The sequence below is a fragment of the Dermacentor silvarum genome, chromosome 8 (assembly GCF_013339745.2).
Source record: "Dermacentor silvarum isolate Dsil-2018 chromosome 8, BIME_Dsil_1.4, whole genome shotgun sequence".
NCBI classification, from domain to species: Eukaryota; Metazoa; Arthropoda; class Arachnida; order Ixodida; family Ixodidae; genus Dermacentor; species Dermacentor silvarum.
In genome coordinates, this window is record NC_051161.1 from 126001181 (window position 1) to 126027674 (window position 26494).

General features: G+C 44.6%; 1 protein-coding gene across 1 annotated transcript in view; it reads right to left on the reverse strand.

Annotated features, from left to right (window-relative positions):
* Positions 1-26494, reverse strand: part of LOC119461673 (uncharacterized) — a 137573-nt gene that overhangs the window by 93220 nt on the left and 17859 nt on the right. The window contains exons 3-11 of the mRNA XM_037723043.2: positions 19459-19585; positions 17826-17957; positions 16361-16456; positions 14970-15106; positions 14321-14525; positions 10050-10161; positions 8634-8788; positions 7003-7125; positions 6163-6338 (exon numbers count right to left, since the gene is read on the reverse strand). Of these exons, the coding sequence (XP_037578971.1) occupies positions 6163-6338; positions 7003-7125; positions 8634-8788; positions 10050-10161; positions 14321-14525; positions 14970-15106; positions 16361-16456; positions 17826-17957; positions 19459-19585 (1263 nt within the window). The remainder of the gene's footprint in view (positions 1-6162; positions 6339-7002; positions 7126-8633; positions 8789-10049; positions 10162-14320; positions 14526-14969; positions 15107-16360; positions 16457-17825; positions 17958-19458; positions 19586-26494) is intronic.

Here is a 26494-nt window from a genome sequence, read left to right on the forward strand (position 1 = left end):
ACTCACCATTCAATTGCTCTTACCAATAAAGTGTAGAAGCACTTTGATGGAGTAAGAAGATTCACTGCTCCTTGCTGGCTTGAACAATATCATGTGATAGACAGCCTTGTGCCTGTGTCTATAGGTCTCTCTCACTCTCAATGTTTTTCGTGATGTTTCGCTAGTCTTTGCAGCACAACATCAAATTTTATTAACTATGCCTAAGAACATAGCCCCATATAAAAATAAATCTCGTAGAAGCAGTGGCAAATTGACATTGAAATGCAAGAGAAACAAAATTAAAATTAATAAAACCAACAAACAAGGATATCAAAAAGAAACATCTCTGCTGTCCTATCACCCCACTAGCTAACACTGTTAGGCATAATGTATACTGCCGTAATTCTGCCTTATAGCGAGCCCTCCACCTCATGCATTTGTGCAGTTGCGAAGTGGGACACATATTTACGACCAATGCATTGTTGCAACAGCAGGCAAAATGTTCTAGTTTTGTGACAGCCATAGCATTTTTACTGTTACTAGGCCGCATTTCGATAGGGGCGAAATGCGAAAACACCCGTGTACTTAGCTTTAGGTGCACATTAAAGAACCCCAGGTGGTCCAAATTTCCGGAGACCCCCACTACGGCGTGCCTCATAATCAGATCGTGGTTTTGGCATGTAAAGCCCCATAATTTAATTTTTTGTTACCAGTTGAAGTGTGCATTCGAAAATAAAGCAATAATCTTAGCTTTGTAACAAATTAGGATGACAAATTTGTGACAGCCAGACCAAACCTTACGTGCAGCTGAATGTACCATATTCGCATGAATATAAGGCGACCACAAGTATGACATGAGAGGGTATGACTTTTGATGGTATGAATAAAATATTGAATAATATTGTAACCATAGCATGCACTATGCATTTGTAATACAGCTGCATCCGTGAGCATATAATGTGGTCCTTCAGCAAAGCATGATGTACGACTTGTCATCATGATGTGTGCCCAAGTAGGACCACCTGTGCCACGACCATGTGCCCAGGGTCCGTAGAGTCCCATTAACTAACCGCCTGTTACACTACGATATGACATTCAAAGTGAACCACAATGTACTGCTACAAGAGTACGGATGCACGCATGATGGAGCAGCTGTGCGTGGGCACTGAGGCCATGTGGGTATGCACTGTTGTAGTACATATCAGCGCATGTTAAATAGAATGGCTGAATGGACAATGCCCTACTTTGTGACAACTTAAGAACTCCAGTACAAGCTCCACCCACAAAAATCAGCATTGCACCTGCCATCTGTGCCCCCACACTCGAAAACAGTGCACGAGGGATGCCGATACTGAAAGAAGTTCACTTCCACCATGATGTCAGAGGAATGAACAAACATAATTATCTGCCATCTCTATACAAGTTCGTTTCGAATTGGTTTTGATGCCACTGCATTTTTAAGTGCCACTGATCCACTGCAGCACAAGACTCAAAAATCCCCACATACACATTGCTATTGCAGTTGGACTAATTTTTCCCATCACCTCCATTCATCTTCATCATGCACTGAGTGGACTTGTTGGGCCTTCATACATCCAGAGGCAGGCATTTCCTCCAACACTATAGTAAACTAGTCCATGGGTACTTTCGAGTGACCTCGCATCATATTCGAAGCGTTGGTCAGGTCCGGTTTCTCTGATGCACTTCCAGCAGAGGCAAAACGCAAGCGCTACAAGTGCAGGCGGTTGTGCCAAGTACTTTCCCTCCTCAGTAATTTCTGCGGACTCCATTTCTCTTGAATTCTTTTCAATTTTTACCATTTCGGGAACCATTCAGCATCACACATGGCATTGTGGCTTTGCTCGGTTTTCTCGGGTGTTGCAATGTTCATGCATATCTGCGACACCGTGCTCACAGCAGTGAGGGATGCGACTGTTCTATCTGTTAATCCTTTGACGTCTCCATAGTGGTTATGTGGTGACAGCTGCCTGTGTTTTGTGCCTGCCTTAATTCTCGGCACCCAGTGAGTGTGAGCAGAAGACAAAAAGGTCTCGCAGTGAACAGCCCGATTACCCCTTTTAGAAGTATGTCTGACCTTGCTCGTTGCACTGTGGTAATTTGATTATGCGTGCAGAAGCGCTGCTACATCGTGGGAACCAACAGAATGACCAATATGCACCCAAATGGCTGCAACAGGAAGGATCCCAGTGCATTTGTCACTGCGTCCGCCTCTTGCATCAGCCAGTAATGAGTGGCTGTGTGCCAGCAGGTGCCACTGTTACTGCTACCAATAACTTCGATACAGTTTTCAATACAGTTAATACAGTTGATTTCCATTCATTCGATCCTGACGGGCCCGATGAAAATGGCAGAATTATCGACCGGGCAGAATTAAATCAAAGGCAGAAAAAACGTCAAAACACGCCGATGATTCACTTGGCCGTCTTTGTCTTTGAAGTTAGCTTCACTGCAAAACAGTCGTATTATGCGGTGAAGCATATCCAGGGAGGAAAGGTGGGACTGTTAAGGGACACAGCACGTGTGCCTTAATTTACACACGTACATGCGCCATCTCCGGTCACAGTACAAGCACAAAGGCACCTAGTAAGTTTACCGGTAGGTCTTCAGAGTTTTAGAAAGACCCCCACTCTACTGCTGGCTTTAAACATCCCTTTGACTTTCTGTGTTGTTTTATCTTGCCAACTTCCTTTTCGCTAGCTTTCTAAAAACACAAATGTTCTTTTCTCCACTTCTCAGTGCAGGGCGTGTGTGTGTGCATACACAGTAGAACGTTGTTCATACATTTTGGAAAAAACACAAGATAAAACGTACTAACCGAGAAAATGTACGAATCGAAGTAACTAAAAATGTGACAGACTCGATTGCATTTGACATCTCCGTAAGGTGAAGTGTTGCGCGAATTGTTGCACACGAGGCACGAGACGCCAATGTGCGTCGAACTGGTGAGGCTTTGGTGGCCCAAAACATGTTTTCTTGTTTTCCTATTGCACAAAAAAACGACGACGGGAAACCAAAACTGGTGGGCGACACCAGATGCCGCCGAAGCGAAAGGTGACGCTCACATTGCGCCGCCTGCAGCAGGGAACGGCGGCGCGCTTGGATTATCGCCTACTAAAAGCGTGCAGTACGCTATCAACTGCACTACACCCCATACGCTGTAAAACAGATAGGTGAAGATGCTTATCGCATTGGGTTTCACAGTTTTCAACCTTTGCTTCCAGCAGTGAAAATTATAGTCAGAAGCAAGTGAAAATTGCTGCTGGTTCATGAGTGTATGAAAATCCTTTCTGCAATACTGATGTGGAAGAAGCCCCAAAAGCTTTCGATGTTAAAACAAGTCTAGGTTCCTTGGTGTTGAAATTGTCCTTGCTCCTTCTAAAGTAACTGGATTAAATTAAAGCAACTAGATTAAAGTAAAGTAACTGCATTAAAGTAATGTAACCGGACCAAAGTAAATGGACTGGCATAAAGTAACTGCATTAAAAACCTGGCTTCCAAAGTGTGTCACATAATTAAAGTCATGGTAAGGGGCACACAGTTTACGTCTGATTTTTCGAACTCTCCAGGGGCCATCAAAATGTCCATAAAATCATTCAGTCCGAAAAAATGAATGCATGTCTTTTTATGCCCACAAGGGTTCAAATTGCTACAGGCAAGTCCGAAATAGCTCTGAAAGCCTCCAAGCACAATCAGGTGCATCGGTGCTCATACCGTGACAGGAGACGGCAGGTGCATTGGGTGTTTAATTAGGGAATGCTTACTGTGTCCCATACAGTGGCCCCTTTCAAATCTTGATATGCTTCCCCATGTAAGAGCGCTGTATTGCGGCAAAGCTGACTTTTGAGAACTGGCATTATGAAATCTTGGACCCTCGCTGTGCTTTACACACTTCAAAGCCATCAGCAAAGATGACAAAGGCACCATTGATGGTGCCATGACAATGTACCATGACAAGGCACTATGACAATGGCACCATGACAAGGCGTCATTGTCATTGTTGGTGCCATTGCTGACAGCGACGAATCTTTTCAATAAAAAACACAGCACCGAACAAGGAGCTTGGCAGTGAACGTCGAAGAAACTAGGCCTAGCGTTGCTGCGGTGGTGGCTACGGCTGCCAGCTGATCTGAATGCAAGAGCACTCATTCGAGGCTGCGAGATAATCAAAATGGCGGCGGTGGTCGCTTTGATTAAGGCCAGTTTGAACCTGCTGTTTAGGACCTGTGGTCATGGTAAAAAGTCAGAAAAATCGGACGGCAAAGGGTTTCAATGCCTAAATTTTCAAAAGTTCTTATACATAGGCTCTACGGGGTACATGGCAGTGCCGTGAAATCATCTGGATAATTGGGCTTGTCCAAAAAATCGGTCATTGACTGTAGATATTCTGCTGTTGAGACACTCTTCTACTCTAAATGAGACAAAAGGTTCACAGAAAAATGGCAATAATAGGTGATTAACAGTGTTCGAGCAAGGAAAGCATCTACCAATAACAAAGACAGGCTGAGCCATTGATCACCCATGGTTCATTGCTGGACCACTGCACCTCAACAGCATTGTGCGGTTTCTAAGTACAGTGGGATCTCGTTGATAGGATTCTGCGCAATACGTTTTTTGGGATAATATGTTTCTTTTTCTTTTCCCGGTAATACAATTTGGTTGGATAATACGTTGGATGATACGATTTTCAGATGATATGTTTTATTTTCTGGTTTCTGTGAAGATCGTATCAACAAGATTCCAATGTATTTTCGGATACTGGGCTTTTTTGGGCCGGCCCAGTAAAGACATGCATTTTGTATTTCCTTAGGTTGCACATGCTACCACAAGAGCCTTCAGATTACCACCCGTACCATGAATGTGAGCAAGTTCGAAATGAATGTAACTTTGTGCTTTCTTCTTTATTTTTATTAGAAGTTAATTTTGGTTGTTTTAAGTTAGCAGTGTGTTTTTCATTCATTCAGTTGTGCAAATCGAATAAGTGTCCACCGGAACATACATTGCATTCCATCCACTTCTGTAGTTTCTCTCTAGTGCATGTGAGAGGAACTGCGGTAAACTTGCGTACTACGCATGTTATGTTAAAAATGTTGTGCAATAGACTTTAGTTCATTCGACTCCAGATAGTTACTTTTCTCAGTCTTATCGATTCAAACTGAATGTCCCGCACACTTTTTTTGCCTCTTTATTTCGACCCACTGGATCATTCAATGAATTTTGTCGGTCCCATCATGGTAGAATCAATGGAAGTTGACTGTATTATGTAAGTAAAGGTTGTGAAAAAGCAACGCTGTGGCTATTCTGTGTTGCAAGTGGACTTCGTTTTTTCCTGGCACATGAATCATGATCACCAGAAATATACAAGACAGACTGTGTATACTTAAACTCATCAACAAAGTGTAATCCATGAAAGAAAAAAAAAACACTGCAATCACATACAGAACAGTAAATGGTGCCTTGGCAATGGTACAGGAAGAATTAATAAAAATTTAAAGAAAATGTGTCACCAGCAATGTTCTCCATCGGGCTGGTCATTGTTACCATGATGACAAGACAGGCAGTGCACCCTTTGCTGCATAAACCATCACCCTGACCTACAGGACCCAAGCTGTCTAGTCAAGGTGAGTTACGCTAGAATCTTCCAATGGGAACACAGGAAGATTCACATACACTGGGTGCAGTTTCGAATATAACACGAGGCGTTTGCCTAAGCTGGTACCTCAGAAAAAAAAAGAAAAAACAAAGGAAAAAAAATTCGCCTTATATTCATGAAAATGTGGTCCCACAGAGCGACGTATGTACTCAGAAACTGGATGTCAAAAGGCAGGAAGACGTGGCAAAGCACTCGAAAAACACTTCTCCTGCGGTCTGCACGCGACATGCATTGGATGTTGCACCAAAGCTACGTCCTATAACTGTGCCATTACTGCCCTGTGCATCAATTCTGGCCATCTGGCAATGCTTGCACAACTTTCCACCATGTCAAACCACAACAATGCGAAATTCTTGTTGCTGTCCATGCATGGTTCTCAAGTTCATGTACTGCTCGCTCTTGATGTTTTCTGTGCAAGACAGCCACTATGCTGTTGTTTTTACGATGTCAACTACGATTCTCACGCTTACCCTTAACTGAAAAAATGGAAACATGGCCTCAAGGTAACTCACTCAGTCTGGACCATGGGAAGCAGCAGGAGGTTGATGGTCTCCGGAGAATAGCCAAATAGGGGCAGTCGCAAGTCTTGGAACACCTTGCTACTCTTGGCAAAGGTGCTCGTGTCCTGGCGACGCAGTCCCGGCACGTGAACGGGTCCCGCCGCTTCGTGCAAGTCCGCCAAAGTGAACTGCGAAACAGCGCCAGATATTTCACCGGAAAGAACTGCAAATAAGTAGCCTATCCAATGTCTTTACTTGCACATACTCTGCCTTCCCAAGCTTAGGCGAGGCTTTCAAGAAATAGCTAGGCCTGAACATGCTTTCAGAACTTGAACAGAAGATGTGGTTCTGCACATATGGTTTACACATGCACAGACAAAACAGAGTTGTGAATGAAACGGTGCTAGTGTCCTTCATCTTGTGTCCTTCCTAGCTTTCTTCAGTGTCATCACTTTTTGCTGTAATTAGCAATAAGTGACTGGTACACCAATAATATTTTACATTAGAGAAAGGGGCCACGCAACCACATAGGTTCATCACACAGTGAAAGTCTGCATCAGGTCTCCGTCACGTTAGTTGCAAGTGCTAAGGTGTGCCCTTCTTGCACTTTTTATGCCTCAATTCCACAGCTGTACCCCACCCCCAAGTGCAGAGTAGCCAACCGGACACTGAATCTGGTTAACCTCTCCTCTGCCTTTTTCCTCTTGTGTTCCCTCCTGTTCCCTTGTAAGTGCTAAGACATCTGCACGTGTAGACGACTTTCGCACTGTTAACTTGAGGTATAATTAGCGCAGTTGTTACACTACTGCAGTCCTGGTAGCCCACGGTAGCTGTTGCGAGAAAAGCACGCACCATTTCCTTGAGCCAATCAGCCAGAGGCCTCTGGCGGGCGATCTGCAACTTCAGTTCCTCATCCTTGGTGACATTCTTCTCCAGGGTGTCGACAAGCAGCATGCGTCCAGGTCGCAGACGACCCTGGATGCAGCAGACAAAAGGGAACATAACATTCTACAAACCACAGATAGAGGCTTTCAGGCAAGCTCATATTCTTTACATAGCTGGTATCAAGCCCGCATTAATGAGCGTTTGCTCACAGCTCAAATAGCTATTGTTAAGTTTCATGCATAAAATAATTGATGTGGTTCACTAACAATGACAACTGTGTTAGGCAGAAATGTTCCTGTGCAGAAATAACAAAACCGAAAAAAAAAATATCAAACATTGAATAGAGCTAGACTAGGCTCCATACAAAGTTCTCATACTTCATTTGTTTCAAGCTTCCAGTGCTTTCAGCTGTTTCTCAAGCGGCTACCTGTAGGCTTCCTTTACCCAAAATCATAGTGCAACTGTCTTAAGTTTGATTCTAGGTTTGATCCCTAAATGAAGACTATTTTTCTTCATCTGCAAAGTTCACTTTTCAAAGACACTAAAATGGGCTTCTTTGTAACATTCCGCCCCTATCGGGTGGGTGATACTATTACCATACACAAAAGCATGTACTACTAAATTAGACTTTGAGACTGCGCTTGCGGATATTCCCAAGCATACTAAGATCATCACTCATATTACTATACAGTGAAATTTCATTACTACGAACCTCATATTAACAAATTTTTCAGATTAACGAAAATTTGAAAAATCACAAGCCAGCAGGAGGGGATTTTAATATAAAATGTTAAAAGTGATCACGTAATGTAAAAATATCTGATTACTACGAATTTCAAAAGACCGATTATTTCAAAATAGCAACTTTTATGCTTTCTCTGTTTTTACTAGGGGCTCAACATAATGAATTTGCAGGCCACAATATTGTGAACAGTTGCAACTCATAAACCTGCGAAAAATTAGGCATGCCACCATCAGCACTTGGACAGCCGTGATCCCAAACCTGCTCCAGCCATATCACCATAGCCCGCAGGAATATCGGCCTGCAGAAATCGAAACTACACAAATCGGCACCGTCTGCACAGTGCTACGAACTGCGAGATCGCAATCACACCCATTGCACATTTCACAACTGCAACAATCTTGAAGGAGTGAAAAGTAATATTGCCAGTGAAATGCGGGTTACCTTAAAACACTACCCAAACCCCAGGTCAATCAGCAAGTCGGTGAACAAAACGAGGAAAGCGATAAAATTCATGGATGCAGCATTTTGCAACAATGTGCAGTGGCAGATCATATGCAGATCACAGATATGTTAATTACATAAGTGCTCAGTGAGCACTTTATTGCCACTGGCATTATCAGTGAGCTTACGAGTCATGGGCACGACAGCTTGAGGCATGCTATTGGTGCTCTGAAGATCGAGACTCACTGCTGCATGGCTTATAAGTGACAGTCGGCATCCCGCATGCTCAAGAATCACCGTGTTGTTATCGCTGCCACCCCTACAGCACTGTGTTTCATCTTACCACAGACAGAACATGCATGCAACCTCGACACTGAAGCAGCAAAGGGAAGGAAAAACCAGGAATGCATACCTTCTGCACAATCATCTCAGACGGAATGTCGAGCACACCGACTTCGCTTGCCATCACCATGTAGTTGTCCTTGGTGATGTAATAGCGCGATGGCCGCAGTCCATTTCGGTCAAGGATGGCCCCAATGTAACGGCCATCCGAGAAGGTCAGCAGTGCTGCATTGAAAACAGATGAACTTGCAGGTAAAACACAACCCTAAAGAACTGCCTAAGTAGACAATAAATTGCAAAAGGTAGTATGAGCCAGGAACTAAATGTAGCACACACAATGTGTGGTCACAAAAAGAACACTATGTACTGAAGACATCCCGACTCAAATGCGTGATTGCAATGCATTAAGCTTTGGGCATTATTTATGCTGGAACATTTTTTTTACAAACTGCACACAAAATTTTCTTTTAAGTACACAAGGCAGCAGCTGAATGGAGAAATCATTTGTACAGTCTCACTTTAGAAGACAAAGTGCAGCCAATTTTTCTCCACTCCCTTCGCCTAATAAGCAAAATTTAATAACATAAAGATACAAAAGAAACAGTTGGAAAATTGTGTGCACTCATAATTACCTGTGAAACGCAAACAGTTATTCAGCGCAACATTATCATATTACAGCCCTGACTTGTGTAACACTTGCAGTGAGTAACATAAATGAGAAAAACCAGAAGCACTATAATACGTAACTTTCGGAGGTGAAAAGCACAATGTTTTTCTTTGAACTAAGCCATAAGCCAAGCTCACACCTGCATCAATTCATAATCATGGTCATACATATCATACATATAAGACAACTTCGCCTTTTGGAGGCAGGCTGGCTAGCACTAGCAAAAGAAATCTTAGGCTCAATACGAAAAATATAGTTTTGCATCTCCAGCTGCACACAGTGGCATCCACAGATCATGAGCAAAATCTTGAAAGAAAATGCTCCGGTCACTACAAAATTCTATGCCATATTTCAATGTGTGCGCAAACTTCCACTCATCTATGCAAAGTATGAATGCTTGTAAGTGCTTCTCCCTTTGTCCAAGCATAGTTAACATCTCAACAAAGGGATGATGTCATATTGTACATTACAGTCAAACTGTGATATAACAAACCTCGATTTAACGAAATTCGCAATGTAACAAACTATTTTTATTTCCCCATCTTAGTTCTAGTGAATTAACGAAACCTTGATAAAACGAAATTCTCGATATAACGAAGTTTTTCGCTGTAATTACAACTTCGTTATATCGAGGTTTGACTGTACACTGCTACTAACAAAACACCAACAAGCATGAAACGCACCAATGTTTGAATACATGGCTAAGACTCAACATAGCTATAAGCTCAGCTCATAGCTTGCTTCAAGAAAAGACGGTGCTTTTCACCTCTTTAACAGTTATGGCTGTGCAGCTGAGTTAACTTTTAGGATTAAACTCACCTGGACCATCCCAGGGTTCCATGGCGCAGCCACTCCATTGGTAAAACCGCCGCTTCTCAACGTTCATCTGCTCATTGTTCTGCCATGCCTCGGGCACCATAGTCATAACCGCCTGCAAACAGCACAACAACGAAAACCACAGAGAGTCGGCAACCGTTACCAAAGTGCTTTGAGCAGAGGCGATGTTGTCAGGTGATCACTTCAGGATATACACTTTTACTTTTGCATGTTTTGGTGCAAGTTGCACCAGATGCATTGGCATCCACTGGCAACAGCATTCCGGGCATTGTGCCAACTGCACTTAAACAGCGTGCTTAGCATTGGGTCAGGAAAGCTGTGTCGTTTATAGATGCTAATGTGTCCAGCACTAGTCGCAATAAATATAACGAAAGTGAGAGCATTTCCAAAAGCATTCACCTGAAAATAATGCTCCAGAACGGCACTGATCTTACGTGAAAAAGCCACAGAATCATAAAGGATTCAACCGTGCCTTTTCATACGTGAAACAGTCAAGGAGCTTCTTTCATTTTTTACTCATCTTTGCTTTTTGTTATAATTACAAACAAACCTCTTTGATATGTTCTAAATTCATAGGATTAATGAGTGGAAGGTGTTCTGTGCAAAAAGCAGGTTATCTTTTTATGAAAGAGCCACTGAATGTTGAATGATCCAACAGTGACCCTTGCTTCATAAAACAGTCAAGGAGCATATATTTGCTGCATTAAGTATTAAATGCATCATTAAATAAACCTTCTCAATGTGTTCTCAGTTCATACAACTTACTGGTGGAAAACGTTAAAAAGGCACCGATTTTAAATGAAACAGTCACTGAATCATGAAAAAATTTACACTGGCTTCTGCATTACGAACCAGTAAAGGTTCGAGGTTCATAAGACTTCCTAGTGGGAAATGTTCTTAACAAAACGCACTGACCTTACATCAACCACCCACTGAATTATGGAAGATTTAACAATGATTTTCTCATCATTGAGCGAGGCACAACGATATCACCGTCAAGACTGTGCAATGCATAAACACAACATCGAGGCCAAAAGTCCATGCTGCTGAGGGAAGGATGTCTCTAGCCCTGAACATTTCCCAGGCCAACTTCAACTTGAAACGAAAGTTCCTGGACAATGCCTTTGGCACTGTCTACAGAGGCACTTCATTGAATATCTGGGTGACTGTACTGCTAGTTCAGTACAGCAATGCAGCATTTTTTCCCACTTCCTTCTCTCTTCTGTTTCAAACTGCACCAACGAGGTTCTACTGCTATCACCTTGCAGAGACATAACACCTACATGATTATTATCATCGTCCTATTTTTATATCCACTGCAGGACGAAGGCCTCTCTCGGCAATCTGAAATTACCTGTGTTGTGCTTTTTAACTCGTCTGGTGCCAGCCAACGCCATCCTACACCTACCATCTCCTAATTTCATCACATCACCTAGTTCTCAATGTCCTGCTACTGTGCCTCCCTTCCCATGATACCCTTTATAAAATGCTATCACACTAGTGGTTATCTGTCATGGGTTATCTGTCCCAACTCCACTTCTACCTCTTAATCTCAAGTGCTGGCTACCTCCATTTGATGTCTGATCTACGTACACCACTGTTTTCCTGTTTCAACGTTAGGTGACACATAATCAACATAATCAATGTCACATAATTATGCCCATATGTAAATCCCTTAGAAAGCTTTCCTACAATTCTTTAGTCCATGAAAGGTATGTAAGCAAAGCAGCTGCACATGCACAATGGTTCACTCCCTCTATCCTAACAGTCAGCTTCATCATTGCAAAATTTAAAGCACTGTGAAGTTGATTCTTTCGTTGCAGGATAGAAGCTATAAACAAAACAAAATTAAAGAACAGCCATTGCTTCCAAGCTCGTAAGGAATTGTTTTGCCTGTCTAATTTGCTGTAATGTATGATTACTGGCATATCAAGAAAAATGACATTATGAAGCAATGACAGATGTTTCTTTACAGGCTAGGTATATGACAACTATGAAATATCGAGCACAGAGAAAACAGTAGCCGTTCAATTCCAGGCTGCTTGTCTACAATGTGAGTATATAAGTTTGTGGCATCTGCTGCAAGTGCCATCATGCTTCTTAAGCTGAAGCCGTGAGAAAAGAAAGGTCTACTTGTACTGACCCAGGTTTTGATTCCCTGCCTTCAATGCGGCAACTACCATGCTATAACATTGGAATTATTGTCATGTTGCCATTGTTCTTTCTGCGGCATTGTCATACCCTCCCTGTTCCGTCAACATTACTGTTATTTTCATATACTGATAATCACTGTGCTGCCATTGTTCTCCTTATTATCATCAACCCAGCTAATGCCATTCTGGGGTGGCTTCTCAGACTCTCATTTGCATGGCCAACTATGATTACTTAATTAGTATTCTTTTTTAATAGCGGACTGGTTTTGAGCAGCTCTAAGCCCAGTCTGACATGAAAACAAGATACAGCACAAACACTGGATTCCTGGACATACGGTCCCACCAAGGAAGATTTCACTGCTCTGTGGCTTTCTGCTAGCGAGGCAAATATGATCCCATTGTTTTAACCCTCATTCTCCTTGCAAAAAAAAAAAATTATGGCAGAAACAACTGAAAATGACCATCAATGTTGGCAACAGCTTTCTTATGCGACCTAATGCACATCCCTACACTAGCCCTGAATTATGAAACATACACGAGATGAATCAACGTGAACAAAAAATTATGTGCATCACAAACAGACACATGAAGTGGCAATGTCACTGCCAACCACAGTGCCAAATGATATCATGAAATAGAATAGCTTGTAGTCACAGCGCTCAAGTTCAAACTCCGTAGCAACACCCACTGTCCCTAGTATCCTGGCTGCAACTTCATTGCAATGGTTATCTATCAAGCGGCCGTGCTCAATGCGGATGTGTCTGTTGTGAATGGGGTGCTATTGCTTCAATATATTTAAGGCTACACACCCTTGTGTCACCTTGGCATATTCATTCTGGGGGAATGACCAAGAATGGGCACACACCAATATACCGTATGCAGTGATGAAGTTGCCTGTTTACGCACATATCTAGTGACCTAAATTGTCTACTAGGCCAGACAGCAGCCAACAGAAACATGTACGAGGTGTGTTCAAAAAGAAATCAAAATTTTGAAATAGCACGTCAACCGACAGAGGGAGCGCGCTGCAGCTACTGAGCGCATGTAGCGGCAGGTTTAGACAACAAACTGCCATTTGCCGCGTATCGCTCAGACCGTTAGTTGGCGAGCTACAGCCGCTGAAGTGAGCACATGAACAAGCTGTTCTTCGAATTGGTGCCAAAGTGACAATGAAGGAATTGGAAGAACAGCATGTGTGTGTGAAGTTCTGCTACAAACTTGGGAAAACTTTCACAGAGACATTTCAGTTGCTTAGCCAAGCATACGGGGAGGGCTGTACGAGTCGCACGCAGTGCTATGATTGGTTCACGCGTTTTGAGGACGGAAGAATGTCAGTCGGTGACGATCCCAAGCCTGGACGACCTTCCACATCAACAGATGATGACCACGTCGAGAGAGTTCGAACTGTGATTCGTGGAAATCGTCGTTTGACAGTTCGAGAAGTCGCTGACGAAGTGGGTATCAGCGTAGGATCATGTCATGAAATTTTGAGTGACAAACTTGGGATGCGTCGTGTCAGTGCGAAATTCGTGCCGCGTTTGTTGACTGACGAACAGAAGCAGACCCATGTTGAAATCAGCCAGGAACTGCTCGCCGCTGCCAATGACGATGAAAACTTTCTTTAGAACATCATAACAGGCGATGAGACAAGGGTTTATGACTGTGATCTTGAAACGAAAGTGCAGCCATCGCAGTAAGTGGCCAAAGGTTCTCCTCATCCAAAAAAAGCACGCATGAGTCGGTCAAAAATAAAGGTGATGTTGGTTATGTTTTTGACTGCAAAGGCAATGTCCATCAGGAATTAGTGCCACATGGTCAGATCGTAAACGAAGGAGTTTACCAGGGAATCATAGCACGTTTGAGAGATTCGGTGCCCAGTAAGAGGCCTGAATTGTGGGAACATCAGGCTTGGATGTTGCATCATGACAATCAACAATGTTTTTGCAACAAACATTCGTTTTGCCTGGCCGTGTTTGGGCAACACATTTCCCCCACATTTCGGCAGTTGACAAAGCACCTACAAACGACACCTGTGATTGATGCCATGAAAGCGGGTACAAGTACTTTTAACACCACTTGCTGCAAAAAGAGGCCACTGACCTCAGGAAGAGTGCGTTGGCCAGCCATGACAAGGAACTCGAGCACTGTGTCCACACTGCCAGAGTCGGACAGGTTGGGCTCAACCACAGGGTACAGCTCGCGGAGCCGGTCCCCAAAGATGGACGTGTGCATGACGCCCTCGCGGGCACTCATCAGGTTCACGTTGCCCTGGAGCGTGTTGATCTCTCCATTGTGAGCCAAGAGCCTGTGGAAAACCAGAAATCACAGTGTCAATCGAGTGGAGTGCTTTGCAGTGTGGTTCTTCAAGCAGATGCACACATAATTGCTAACTCTTGGGCTCGAAATTATGCGAAGGAAAATTGACCTACTATTTTGGGCAAAGCTTACAGAGCAGTTCTTTTTCAACTTGGTGCGACACCCTGCCATCAAACTTAATAGTATTTTGCAAATTGTGAGATGTGCACAAACATCCTTTTAGATGTCAACATATATCCAAGAAAATTCCATTTCTTACACGACCATTACAGAACTGAAGCAGTTAGCATATAAGTCACCAAGTGCATTATTTGGTGCACCAAGTGCACCAAACAGCTGCTTTCTATGCACTAGCATTCTCAATTTGGATGGGACCTACGTATGAAGCATACCACATGCTGCTAATGACAGCATCACAAAAAAGCAGTCTTACCGCAGTGGGTGGGCCCTCTCCCAGCTAGGGAAGGTGTTTGTCGAGAAGCGGGCATGGACGAGGGCCAAGTATGTCTCGCACTGGGGGTCCTGGAGGTCCAAGAAGTAACGCCACAACTGGGTGGTCGTCAGCTGACCCTGCGAAAGAAGAAAGGCAAAGACGGGGTCTTGATTATAATAATTAACCCCCTGATGCTGCATAGTGTGTTGTGAGGTAAACCTGTGTGGGAGGCTACAGATTAATTCTGGCCCTCTGGAGGTTCCTGACAAGATATCTAAATTTAAGTACACAAGGGTGCTTTGCATTCTGATCCCACTGAAGCGGGGCCACCATAGCAGGCAAACAAGTCCCCAACGTCTTATTTAGCTGCTGCGCAACGCCTGAAGACATGCGAGATTAGAAAATTGGCAGTTCCGCAAAGCAGTGAGGGTGATAGCAATGTTTAGTGGTGGGCCTGATCTCGTTGGCCCATGCTCCGAAGATACGTGGGACGACATGTTTGCGAGATGCAGCGTCCCTGGTAAGTGCTGCTGAGCAGTAGAAACAGTACCCTGACAGCTACCGGGCATCTCGTAACACTAGCCTGATGAGGAGCGCTGCCAGCAGCGATGGAGGCAACGCGCATCGATGTTGCACGAGATGCATTCAACGAAAAACAGTCGGTGTTCGTAGCTTCAAGTTTACTATGCACCACGGTATAGCATGCACACAGCTACAAAGCAGGAAAGCAAAGTGTTTGTGCGCATAACACTCATGCCAGCAACGGAAGGCAGAGCGCTGCCCTCGTTCTTACAGTCGCACTCGCTGTTACAGCGGAACGCATTGCGCATCTCTGAAGACCTTCTAACCGTCCACTTGTGAGCCACGCGTGTGCTATTGACCGTACGTGAACCAGCGTCCATATAATTCTATCGCAATAAACAAACAGGACACAGTTTTGCACATGTGAAACTGCGTCCAGGCCACATGCCTTCTTCATTATTTTGTGCCATCGAGTATAAACTCAAGCTTTAGGCAAAAGATAGTGGTGCAATGGCTACATTTCGTGGCAGTGTACGTACTTAACATTTTCAACAAGCCGTTCTCCGAGGACTATACTCGCGCTGGCTGTTCTTTGGGTTTGTACATGCCTTCTGTCTGATGTCTCCATGTCATTCCAGTAGGCAGAATTTGCAGTGTTTGTGGCCTGCTGGCACAAGGTGGAGACTCAAGTGAACAACAGCCACACTGGAGCGTCGTTATGGCCTCTTTTAGTTTTCTGTGATTTTGACACAATCAGATATACTGCACTAAAGACACAGAGTTTTAAGAGAGAATGATCTTACAGCAAACATGCTAGACAAGGGTGTAATAAAACGTATTCAAACGGACTTGTCCCTTAATTGTCTCACCTTGTATACGATAGTGTCCGGTGACAGGCTGCATATATAGTAACGCAGCTTATCAGTGGGGATCTTGTGGGAGGTGACCTTCCGGAGGACGAACACCTGCAGAGACAGTATCAATCAATCAATGAATCAATAAATCCCTTATGGTTATCTGTACTGCTGATGTGCATAATTATGTTACGAGTGCACTGCAATACTAGTGCTGATTTTATGCAGAGCTACAATACGAGCATGAATACAGTACATTCGTAGCGCAATCAATAGAAACTATAAAGTTTTATTATAAAAATGTGCGGATAGGTTTTTTTTTTTTTTAAACCTGGGGATGCTCTTATTTACAACTCTTGCTTTTTACACCAAGATGATGCAGTCTTCAGCAAGGAGCTCAAGCCCTTTGTAGTGTTGCTTAATTACCTGCATTAATGACAAACCCAGGCCATTTTCATACATGAACCAATTTACATAGCAAAAAGAACATAAACATGTTAGCAACAGCAAGTCAATTTCTTATTGCCATATGCAACAATGTTGACAGGCCTTCGTGCAGTTTCACATTTTTTCTGGAACAAGGATTTCAGTCAATACAACATATCTGCAACACGTTTCGAGCAAAGTTCTGTCAAGCATTTTTCATGCATGCAGTGACTTGCTGCTGTAGGTACCGACTGGCAGTTTGCGAGTTACAACATAAAGCTGACAAACACATACACAGCCTACACTTGAGCAATGATTACAGTTGGCCATTATACAGTACGCAATAGATGTGCTGATATTGTGCTGAGAATACGCGAAACGTACATGTTACAACTGGTGCATGAAGAAAAATATATGAGCAGCCAGGACAGATCAGCAAATTGAGCAGAAGCTGCTGATGCAAAGCATGTTTAGTGACTCGTATAACAATGACAAGACAAATATAAGTCAAAGGAATGTAGAGATGAAATGATTATTAGTAAGTGAATGAGGAAAGCCCGAGCCACAGTCTAACACTTCGATAAGGGGAGTGGTCTTCGCAAGTGCAACTGCTGCTGGACAAGCTACTGAACTATAAGCAGCTGCTGGCCTGAGGAAAAGTGCCCTAGCCAAAACAATGGCTGTAGATTGAGGCTTCCCTCATTCAAGCACTGTTTACTGCGAGTTTCTTAGTTAATGTTTGTTTGTTCATTTATTTTTTAATTTATTTATTATGCCCTCGGGGCTTATGCTGAAGCACCAACAAACACGCATTTATTAAAGTACTTTAATTTCTTTATTCTGTGGGCCCTATGACTGGAAATGCGCTACCAAGTAGTGTTGCAGGGATCGCACAACACTGAACACCAAACAGAATGTTCCTGCCAAACATTTCAATGAAAGTGTGGTCATGACTCCCAGCTTTCTCGGCACCAGATCGAAGCCTTATGGTGATGCAGCTGGTCAGAGAGAATCGACGAGAGTCCCACAGAAGGACGAAAGTGGGTCAACTCACGTCTCGCTTGAAATCGCTGCCTGCCTGTCCACCGGTGGGCACCACAAATACCTGGCGCATGTAGGGCTCCGTGGAACGGGCCACCGAGCCCAGGGTTGTGTCATCTGTGGGCAGGGTCCTCCAGCAGAGAACCTGCACACCCAGCGACCAAGAGAAAGTGCTTGACAGAAGTTCTATCTTGGCAATTCACTAAACACCTCTTTTTATTTGCTTTAAGTAGCATATCCGTCTGAATTTTTAACTGGTAATCCAACTGCCTTTCATCATCATCATCATCAGCCTGTATTTATGTCCACTGCAGGACGAAGGCCTCTCCCTGTGATCTCCAATTACCCCTGTCGTGCGCTAGCTGATTCCAACTTGCGCTTGCAAATTTCCTAACTTCATCACCCCACCTAGTTTTCTGCCGTCCTCGACTGCGCTTCCCTTCTCTTGGTATCCATTCTGTAACCCTAATGGTCCACCGGTTATCCATCCTACGCATTACATGGCCTGCCCAGCTCCATTTCTTCCGCTTATTGTCAACTAGAATATCGGCTATCCCCGTTTGTTCTCTGATCCACACCACTCTCTTCCCGTCTCTTAAAGTTAGGCCTAACATTTTTCGTTCCAACGCTCTTTGTGCGGTCCTTAACTTGTTCTCGAGCCTTTAACTAGGATCAGCTGGTCGCTGTGAGAAACCAACTCGGCAAAACTGGTTTCAGCTTGGAACATTTACCAGTTGTTTGTACTGGAAGCAATTGGATCCAGTTAGGACACAAGTGAAACCTTAACCAGCTGTACTGAAATTGGTTCCAGTTTGGTTCCAAGTGGAATCAAACTCAAGTGGAACCAATTGAAATCAAAGTTGAGTTCCAACTGGAACCTTGACCAATTGTATAGGAGCAAATTGTACCAATTGGGATCTTATGGCCTCTTGCTAACTTTGTGATCTTCCTTTCCAATTGAAAAACCTCTCTTTCAAGAAAACACCCATGAAAAGCAAGAAATAAGACCCACAAGTCTAGCTCGATTATCAGCTAATTACCTTTCACAACCAGTTAAAATCAGAGCCAGCGGTAGCCAAATGCTGACATCCAAAAACTGCCTAATTAACCTAAATCAAATGGTCACGAATTTCTATACGACACCACATTGTCTTTCTTATTGCTCTGCACACTTGCCATCACATCAACAGACTCCCATTTCTGCCCCCTATTTTCTTGTATTGACTGTTTGTGGGTTTGATAACTTTTGATTTCATATCTTGGCCATTGCCTAAGATATGTGCCACTAAAACCCAATAGTACAATGGAAAAACTGACAAAACCATTATCACAGCGCAAGTGGTAACGATTGCTGGCGTAAATCGCACAGCCAGCACCAGCGTCGCTTCCCTATCCACGGATTGCATAGTTCCACGGATTGCATATGACAGAGCTTAAATCAACTACACTAGCATTTCATAAACCCATCAAAAACTATATCAATATCTAGGCTTGGATCTGAACCTTCCCATTCTGTGTTCCTTTCATAGTGGCTCTACACAGCATAAAACCTGCGTCTATAGTATCCATGCAGGGGTACAATAAGCACGATTCTTCAGATCAGCTTTGAAACAAAAAGCATGAGCTGCCTGCATAATGAAAGGCACCTTAAGTTTGTTGGCCAGGGCCTCTTCCTCGAACCTCCTCTCTGCTTCGGGAGCTGTCATCTGTTCCAAGAAGCAGACGCCAGTGGCATAGTGCCCTGCAGGGGGCAGCACTATGTTCAGCTCCTCCCTGCAAAACAAGAGGACACCAATGGTGAGTCTACTCGGAGGCATTGCTCCTACACAGTGTAATTGAACATGCTAAACTGAGTGTGAGATTACAATAATAATCAAGATTTACTCGATCTTAATGCATATATGCCATATCACATACATACACACACACACACACACATACCATCAGGAAAACCTAGCTGTAACGGCTACGGATATATCATGAATTCTCGGATATAATGAAATAAAACAAAAATTGATTGGCCATGCTTTACGTCAGTGACAATTCTACTGATAACAAAACCAATAAAGTGCAAGGTTCATGACAAAATCGGTTACAGGTAATTCGTGAATACTGAATTCACTTACAACTACAATAATTAAGTATTCCGATGGCAAAAATTTGCAACTAATGAAGCTTTGATAGCGATAGCAAAGTATTAGAAGATTACACCAAAGTAAGGTTCCCAGTTCTTAGGTCGTATAAATTGCAGTAAACCTAGCTTTGGCTTACAAACTAAAAAGGCATGGTTATAGTGTTCTCGTGTGCACAGACAAATATCAACAGATCTCACTCGATGACAGCTAACGAGTACTCGTTGTTGCAACACTAGCTGGCGTGATAAGGAGCGTCGGCAGCGTGCGCTCTTGCCCCCAAGCATGCTTTGCGTCGCCGCTTGCGTCGAACATTTTAGCTGTGCCGCATCTCCAAAACACAGATTACACAACCCCCAATACTATGCATGGGTCGCGTATGCGACACGCCTTGTATGCATGGGCTCTCTCTGCGCGACCACAAGGATAGAGGAGGGGATGTGCACTCTCCTCCTGTAACACGGTCTTGGGGCAGCGCAGGCTCAATCACATGACCTCGAACATAATTATGGGCGCACATGAAGCCATCAGCGACACACTTCTAGGCTCACCCTAACCCTTGCACCTACCTGCAAGGGAAAGGGCGAGCAACCTGCAACCATTCCTTGGAAGCACCATATATAAGCACCACGTCAGTCTGTTTCTGCGAGGGCAATGAAACCTCTAAAATTACATATTGATCTTAATGCTTGCAGACTTGCTAACATTTGATCATTGTTTGGGCGCCTCAGTACCTGATGTGTAACGTGCTGCAAACTTTGTGAATTCGCCATTGATCTGTCATGACAATGACGGGAAAAAAATTCACCAACGATTACGATACTCCCTAATGCAAAATTTGAGCGCAGCTGGATACGTGCTTTCATTTCACGATATATTCGCCGGCGTAGACAACCTGCCTTGTGTGGCACGTTGCAAACGGAGCAAAGTGCAGCGCGACAGCCTCGCTAATCAGGAGATCATGAGAGGAAGCGCGTGGATGACGCGTGGGCTCGATTCACAGCAGCTGCTGCACAAACCTCCGCTCACGCAGTGCTTTTTTTTTTCATACATACAACGTGCGCAACCCTGGTGCCATCTCGTAGCCATCGGTGCAAAGCCCCTCGTGCGCAGCACTATGCTTTTCTTCTCACGCTTTCACCATACCCTCCTCCGCTTTCCAGCAGAACGCTGCACTCTCCTCGTCGCACTATCTTCATTCTCGCCACTTTAATACAGCCCCCGCTGTGCTCCGCATTCGTTCTCATCTTTCACTGTGCTCGTTCACTCAGTTACGCATGACGCTTGCTGCAGGAATGGGCGCCCAAGAGCTGCGTTCTAATAATGTGTCGAGATGCGCATTAAAGATGGAAAGCGGTAAAGATTTGTAAGGATATAGTGCCTGATCATGGTGCTTTGATCACACTATACATATGCTGCGGGAAAATAGTGTGAACATGGAGGTTTAAATTGACTCGGTACACTTCGCGAGAGGACACAAAGATCACGAAATTATAGACTTTCTCAAGGCCGTCCTTCTGTACATGTGGGTCGTATTACTGAAAGTGCCAATTGAAAATTTTGGAACCCTTTTATTTCTTACAGAAGCACAATTTATGTCACACATTCACGAGACACGCTTAGTTTGTCAAACTTTGTCTTTTGGTTCTGTGCGGATATATTTTAATAAAGCCTAACTGCATGAAAAATTTAAATTGCAGTCGATTGTTCGACCAGCATTCTTTTTTTTAGTTATGTCCGCTGCAGACATTAAGGTTTGGGAATTTGATGAGTTTTGTAAATGGTCCAAAGATTCAAGGCAAACAACTTTGGGAGCAATTAAAGCAACAAACGAATATCTACAATCGAAAGCTCAAAGTTAACTCTTTCCGTACCGCGGCCATTGGGCATCGTTAGTGCTCTATTGATGGTTTGAAATGCCGCTTTCAAGACCTTCCTCACCGCTCACGGACATACTACGTGAAGAAGGAGAGCTATTTTTTGGGTTTTCTAAGCAGTTCGCTTTTTTCCCGCCAGTCGGTGACTTTTAAATGCGCTCCGAGTTTCACGATCGTCAAAGCAGAACGCAACAATGTCCGGCTCCGGAAACGGCGGGCACGCTTCGGGAGATCGCAGATATCGCGATTCCACTGCCTCTTCTGGGGCTAATCTTATCAATACATCGAATAGCAGCGAGACAGAGGACGCTGATTTTTCGTTGGACTTTGATTCTGAAAGAGACGACGACGCAAACCTGCCCGGAACATCAGCAGCCACAGCCCGGCACGCCCAACTGCAGTGCTTGCAGTTAAATTTTTGTAGCGGAATACCTGTTCAATGAAAATTTTTGATTTTTTGCGGAGATAGTGTCTAATAGACGGCAATACATTTTTGTATATCTCAATTATTGTGACATTTTTTGCGTAGTAGATACAAACGTGTCTTTACAACTTTGTTGAATTTTATCACACAATCTTGATTTTAACAATTTATATCTTTTTATGACATAAATCTCGTTAAGAAAACTTTTATGCGTGAAAAGTGCATTCATATTGATTTCTGTTTATGTGTTACATTAATTATTGAGTGCAGCAGTTTCTTCAGAAAAAAAAAAGTATCTGCCATAACATACAAAAAAAACCACCTATTTTCCCCATGGTAGGGAAAGAGTTGAGGGACAACGATATGATGGTTAGATTTGTTTCTGTGGAGAACTATTTCTTAATTGCAATCTTCTAAGTCAACCTGCTCACAGTGTGCATGCTCCGATAGCACGTGCCGAACAACCACCGCGGGTTCGAGCGCCACGAGCCTCTATGCATACAAGACGCCGAGTCAGCACCTGCTCCGGCCGCTCCGTGTGCCGATGCACGTGCGCGACCACCTGGTCCCAGCTAGGGCAAAGCGAGATCGCACGTGCAGCAATGGAGACTCTAGGCGAAGCTCGCCTTACAGAAAACAAGACATTATGAAGGGCTTCGATACCATACAGGGTTAGCAACAAGACCAAATCTGAACCTAATTGCTGCACAAAACATGGCCGAATAGCTGCTGGTGACAGCGCACCGCGAAAGATAAAAACTAAGAACAAGAAACCCAGTCTAGAGAGGACGCCTATTTTTCGGTCAGCACCTGCCAGGGCGCACCCCAGAGCAGAAAAAATTGAAAGAGAAGCAAACAGAGGAATAGACGAGGGCACGATCGGAAGGCGCCGCCTCGGGACATAGAGACGACGGAAGAGTGCACGCGCCCGCCGACGCCGCGACCCCGACGAGCCCCAGTGACCAACGGCTGGCAGCGGACAAAGGGGCCGCTGCCGGCCGGATGGAACACGTATCGCACCTTCCGACGTTCGGATGTGGTCTCTGCAGGCCCCGTCTTGCGCGCCAGCAACAGCCCGAACCTCGTCAAAACTAGGCCAGTGAATTGGGGAAGCTCGTACCTCCCCGTAAGCGGGATGACAGCCAAGTCATCCAGTCCAGGCAGGGGAGGCGAGGGACGTGGAATTCTTGGAAACGCAACGGCTTCGCACATGTCATTGCGAGCGCTCGAAACCCCCCAACGTAGACCACAATTTGGTTCACTTCATAGCATACCAACGCTTCGAAGGGTATGATGTGCCCTCTGGTCCAAATTCCTTGTGATTTATTTCGAAGATTCTCGAACACAAAACACAAAGAGCACGATTCTACATTTTAATAAGGTGTACAGGAAGGCATTCCACTTTGCATTTCATGTTGCTAGAACCAGGGGCGAGTGGGGAACAAGAGGGAAAATAATTGGGAGGGCGCTTAAGCTTCGCTTTTAAGAGTGGAACGCGATACCATATTCAAAGATCCCCGACTTCTCACTTTTTCCAGCAACTTATGTAATCGTAATGTTTACCGGGTAATGCTGGCTGCGAACACTATGCACAAAGGTGAGCTTTCTGTTCGAAACGCGGCCTCATGCGCGGGCCGATCCCGGAGGTAGTACACGCCTCGCCACCCACCCCCCCCCCAAAAAAAAATTACATCATTTTCATGGTTCTGTTTTTGTTTCGCACTTTCAATATTTCAGACAGAGATTTCATATAAAAGGCATGCTCGGTGTTTTGTTTCATGAAATTTGTTTGCGGGCTGTCATTTTCAAAATTCCAAGAAATAACTTTGTCAAGAATGTAAGATAAGGTATGAGCAACTGTAGTGATAGAATGGTGTTGCAATATAACGCGCATGTACCACATGTCATATAGCAAGGTGTGGTACAGTTAAACCTGCTTATAACGAACCTCCATATAATGAATTCCTGGATATAACGAAGTTATTCTATTCCCCGCCGTAACTCCATAGAAGCACATGTATTTGAGACCTCTACATAACGAAGTGGCAGCAGTAGACCCCCTCGAAATAACGAAATTTCCCCGCCAACAACCTAGAGATTTCACCCCAAATTTTGTCATTTTTGCGCGAGCAGCAACCGGAAGCACCTTCTCCGCTGCGACGGAATGCGAAGCGGCGGCGTCGCGCTAGGCGCGCTCGAATTCACGGCGACTGCGAGGCGAGAGCGAGCGCACGGGTGCGTGCGTGAGCGAGGCCGGCCTGCATATCCCTCGACCGGGCGATCTTGCCCCCGCGGGCGTGACCTTTCCCCCTCCTTTCATTCAAACCTGATCCCACCGCTCGCTGCAGCTGGCCTAGCCCGCCAAGCCGGCACTCTCCTTTTCCTGTTGATGTTGCCGAAGGAGGAAAAAAATTTTTTTTTCAACGCGCTGGCAGCGCCACTCTTTGGTTACTGCGCAAGTATCAGCCCTTCACTTCACTAACCTGACACTAGGTAACACTATACGACGTTACGATCGTGTCGCTCGCTCTTCGTTTCTGACGCCTCGCGCTTGAGCGAAACGACATGCGTCCACGCATACATTCCAAGGATGAGTGCTTCGACGAAGAAACGCAAGATATTGACCTTGTCTGCAGTTCGCTTTGAAGATAAGCCCGCGCGGGCGCACACTTTTTCCACATCGCAGATCGCTTTCAAGATACGGCGGCCGCCGCCGAAGTAAACGCCTCCCTTTCTCGCCTCCCCCGCCGTGCCTAGCGCGGAAGCGCGCTCCCGTCCCCCCCCCCCCCCCCCCTCTTCTCCCTCGCGCGCACGAGACTGAGTCCGCTGACCCCCGCAAGCTTTCACTCGCACACACAGCGTACGGCGCGCGGCGACGATGTTGCCGTGTTTGGATTTAACACGGAACCTCAAAGCGACGTCCACGGTGACGGCACAAATGCGCTTCGCAATAAAATGTGCTTCTGCGCGGTTACTACTCCGACGGCGATAGCGAATTCGCACCCCCTACAGGCAACTTCTCCGCGTTACCGGGAACTAATCTCGAAGGTCATGCTTTTGTGCGCGGCAATCGGCAACAGCCGTACGAGCAGGAAATACGTCTTGGTGGCCATGTTGTAAGTTCACTATCGCTGGCGACTGTCGTCCGGGCGTCGCAACTCGAGAATCGAACGTCTCCGCACATGAGATTTTGCCGATTTTCTGCCTGTGCGTGTAGAACAAGAAAAATAATACGCACTAACCGTTTGGTGGGCAATGAGCGACTACGGCTTAAGCGGTCAGCCAATACATGGGGCTCAATGGGGGCTGGGTGGAGGAATCTTCGCGACTACGTTTAAGCCGCAATTACGCATTAAGCGGGTACGTATTGACGAGGTTTGACTGCACTATCCCTACTTCGCATAGCTGTCTGCTAATTTGCTGTCGCAATCGATGCTTCGCCTTCCGGGCGAAACTGGGACTTTTTTGTTCATCGCAACTTTAGTGTATTGGGAGTAAACCTTGAACGATAGTACATACGGTAAGCGTTTCTTTTTCGAATTTTCGTGCGGGACCTGCATATACATATACTTAAATATACAGGGTGTCCCAGCTATCACGCAGCACGATTAAAAAAAAGAGGAACGGCCTTACGCGAAGCCAACCTAATGCGTATTGTTTCCAGTACAGTGGAGTAGCCGCCAGTAATTTTTTCGTTACTGGGATTTAATTAATTAATTGTAATTAATTATCTAACTCGAGAAGTACTGTCCTCATTATCAAAGTGTCAATGAGAAAGTTGTAAAGCAACATGAAAAACTCCCGATACAGCTTTCTCTGGCTCAATACGTGCTACATAAATGTGTTTTTCCGAGTGTGAAAGAAGCCCGCGAATACACGCAGAATTGCCGCACGACTGGCCGCTCGAGGCACTTTGCGTGTATTCGCGGGCTTCTTTCATGCTCGGAAAAACACTTTTGTGTAGCACGTATTGCACAACGGAAAGCTGTATCTGGAGTTTTTCATGTTGCTCTACGACTTTCTCATTGACAGTTTGATAATAAGGACAGTACTTCGCGAGTTATATAATTAAAATTAATTATTTAAACCTCAGTAACGAAAAAATACAGGCGGCTACTCCACTGTACTGGAAACAATATGCACTAGGTTTGCTCCGCGTAACGCCGTTCCTCTTTTTTTTTTTTTTTAATTGTGCTGCCTGATAGCTGGGACACCCTGTATACGGAAATTTCGCTCACGGATAACCCCG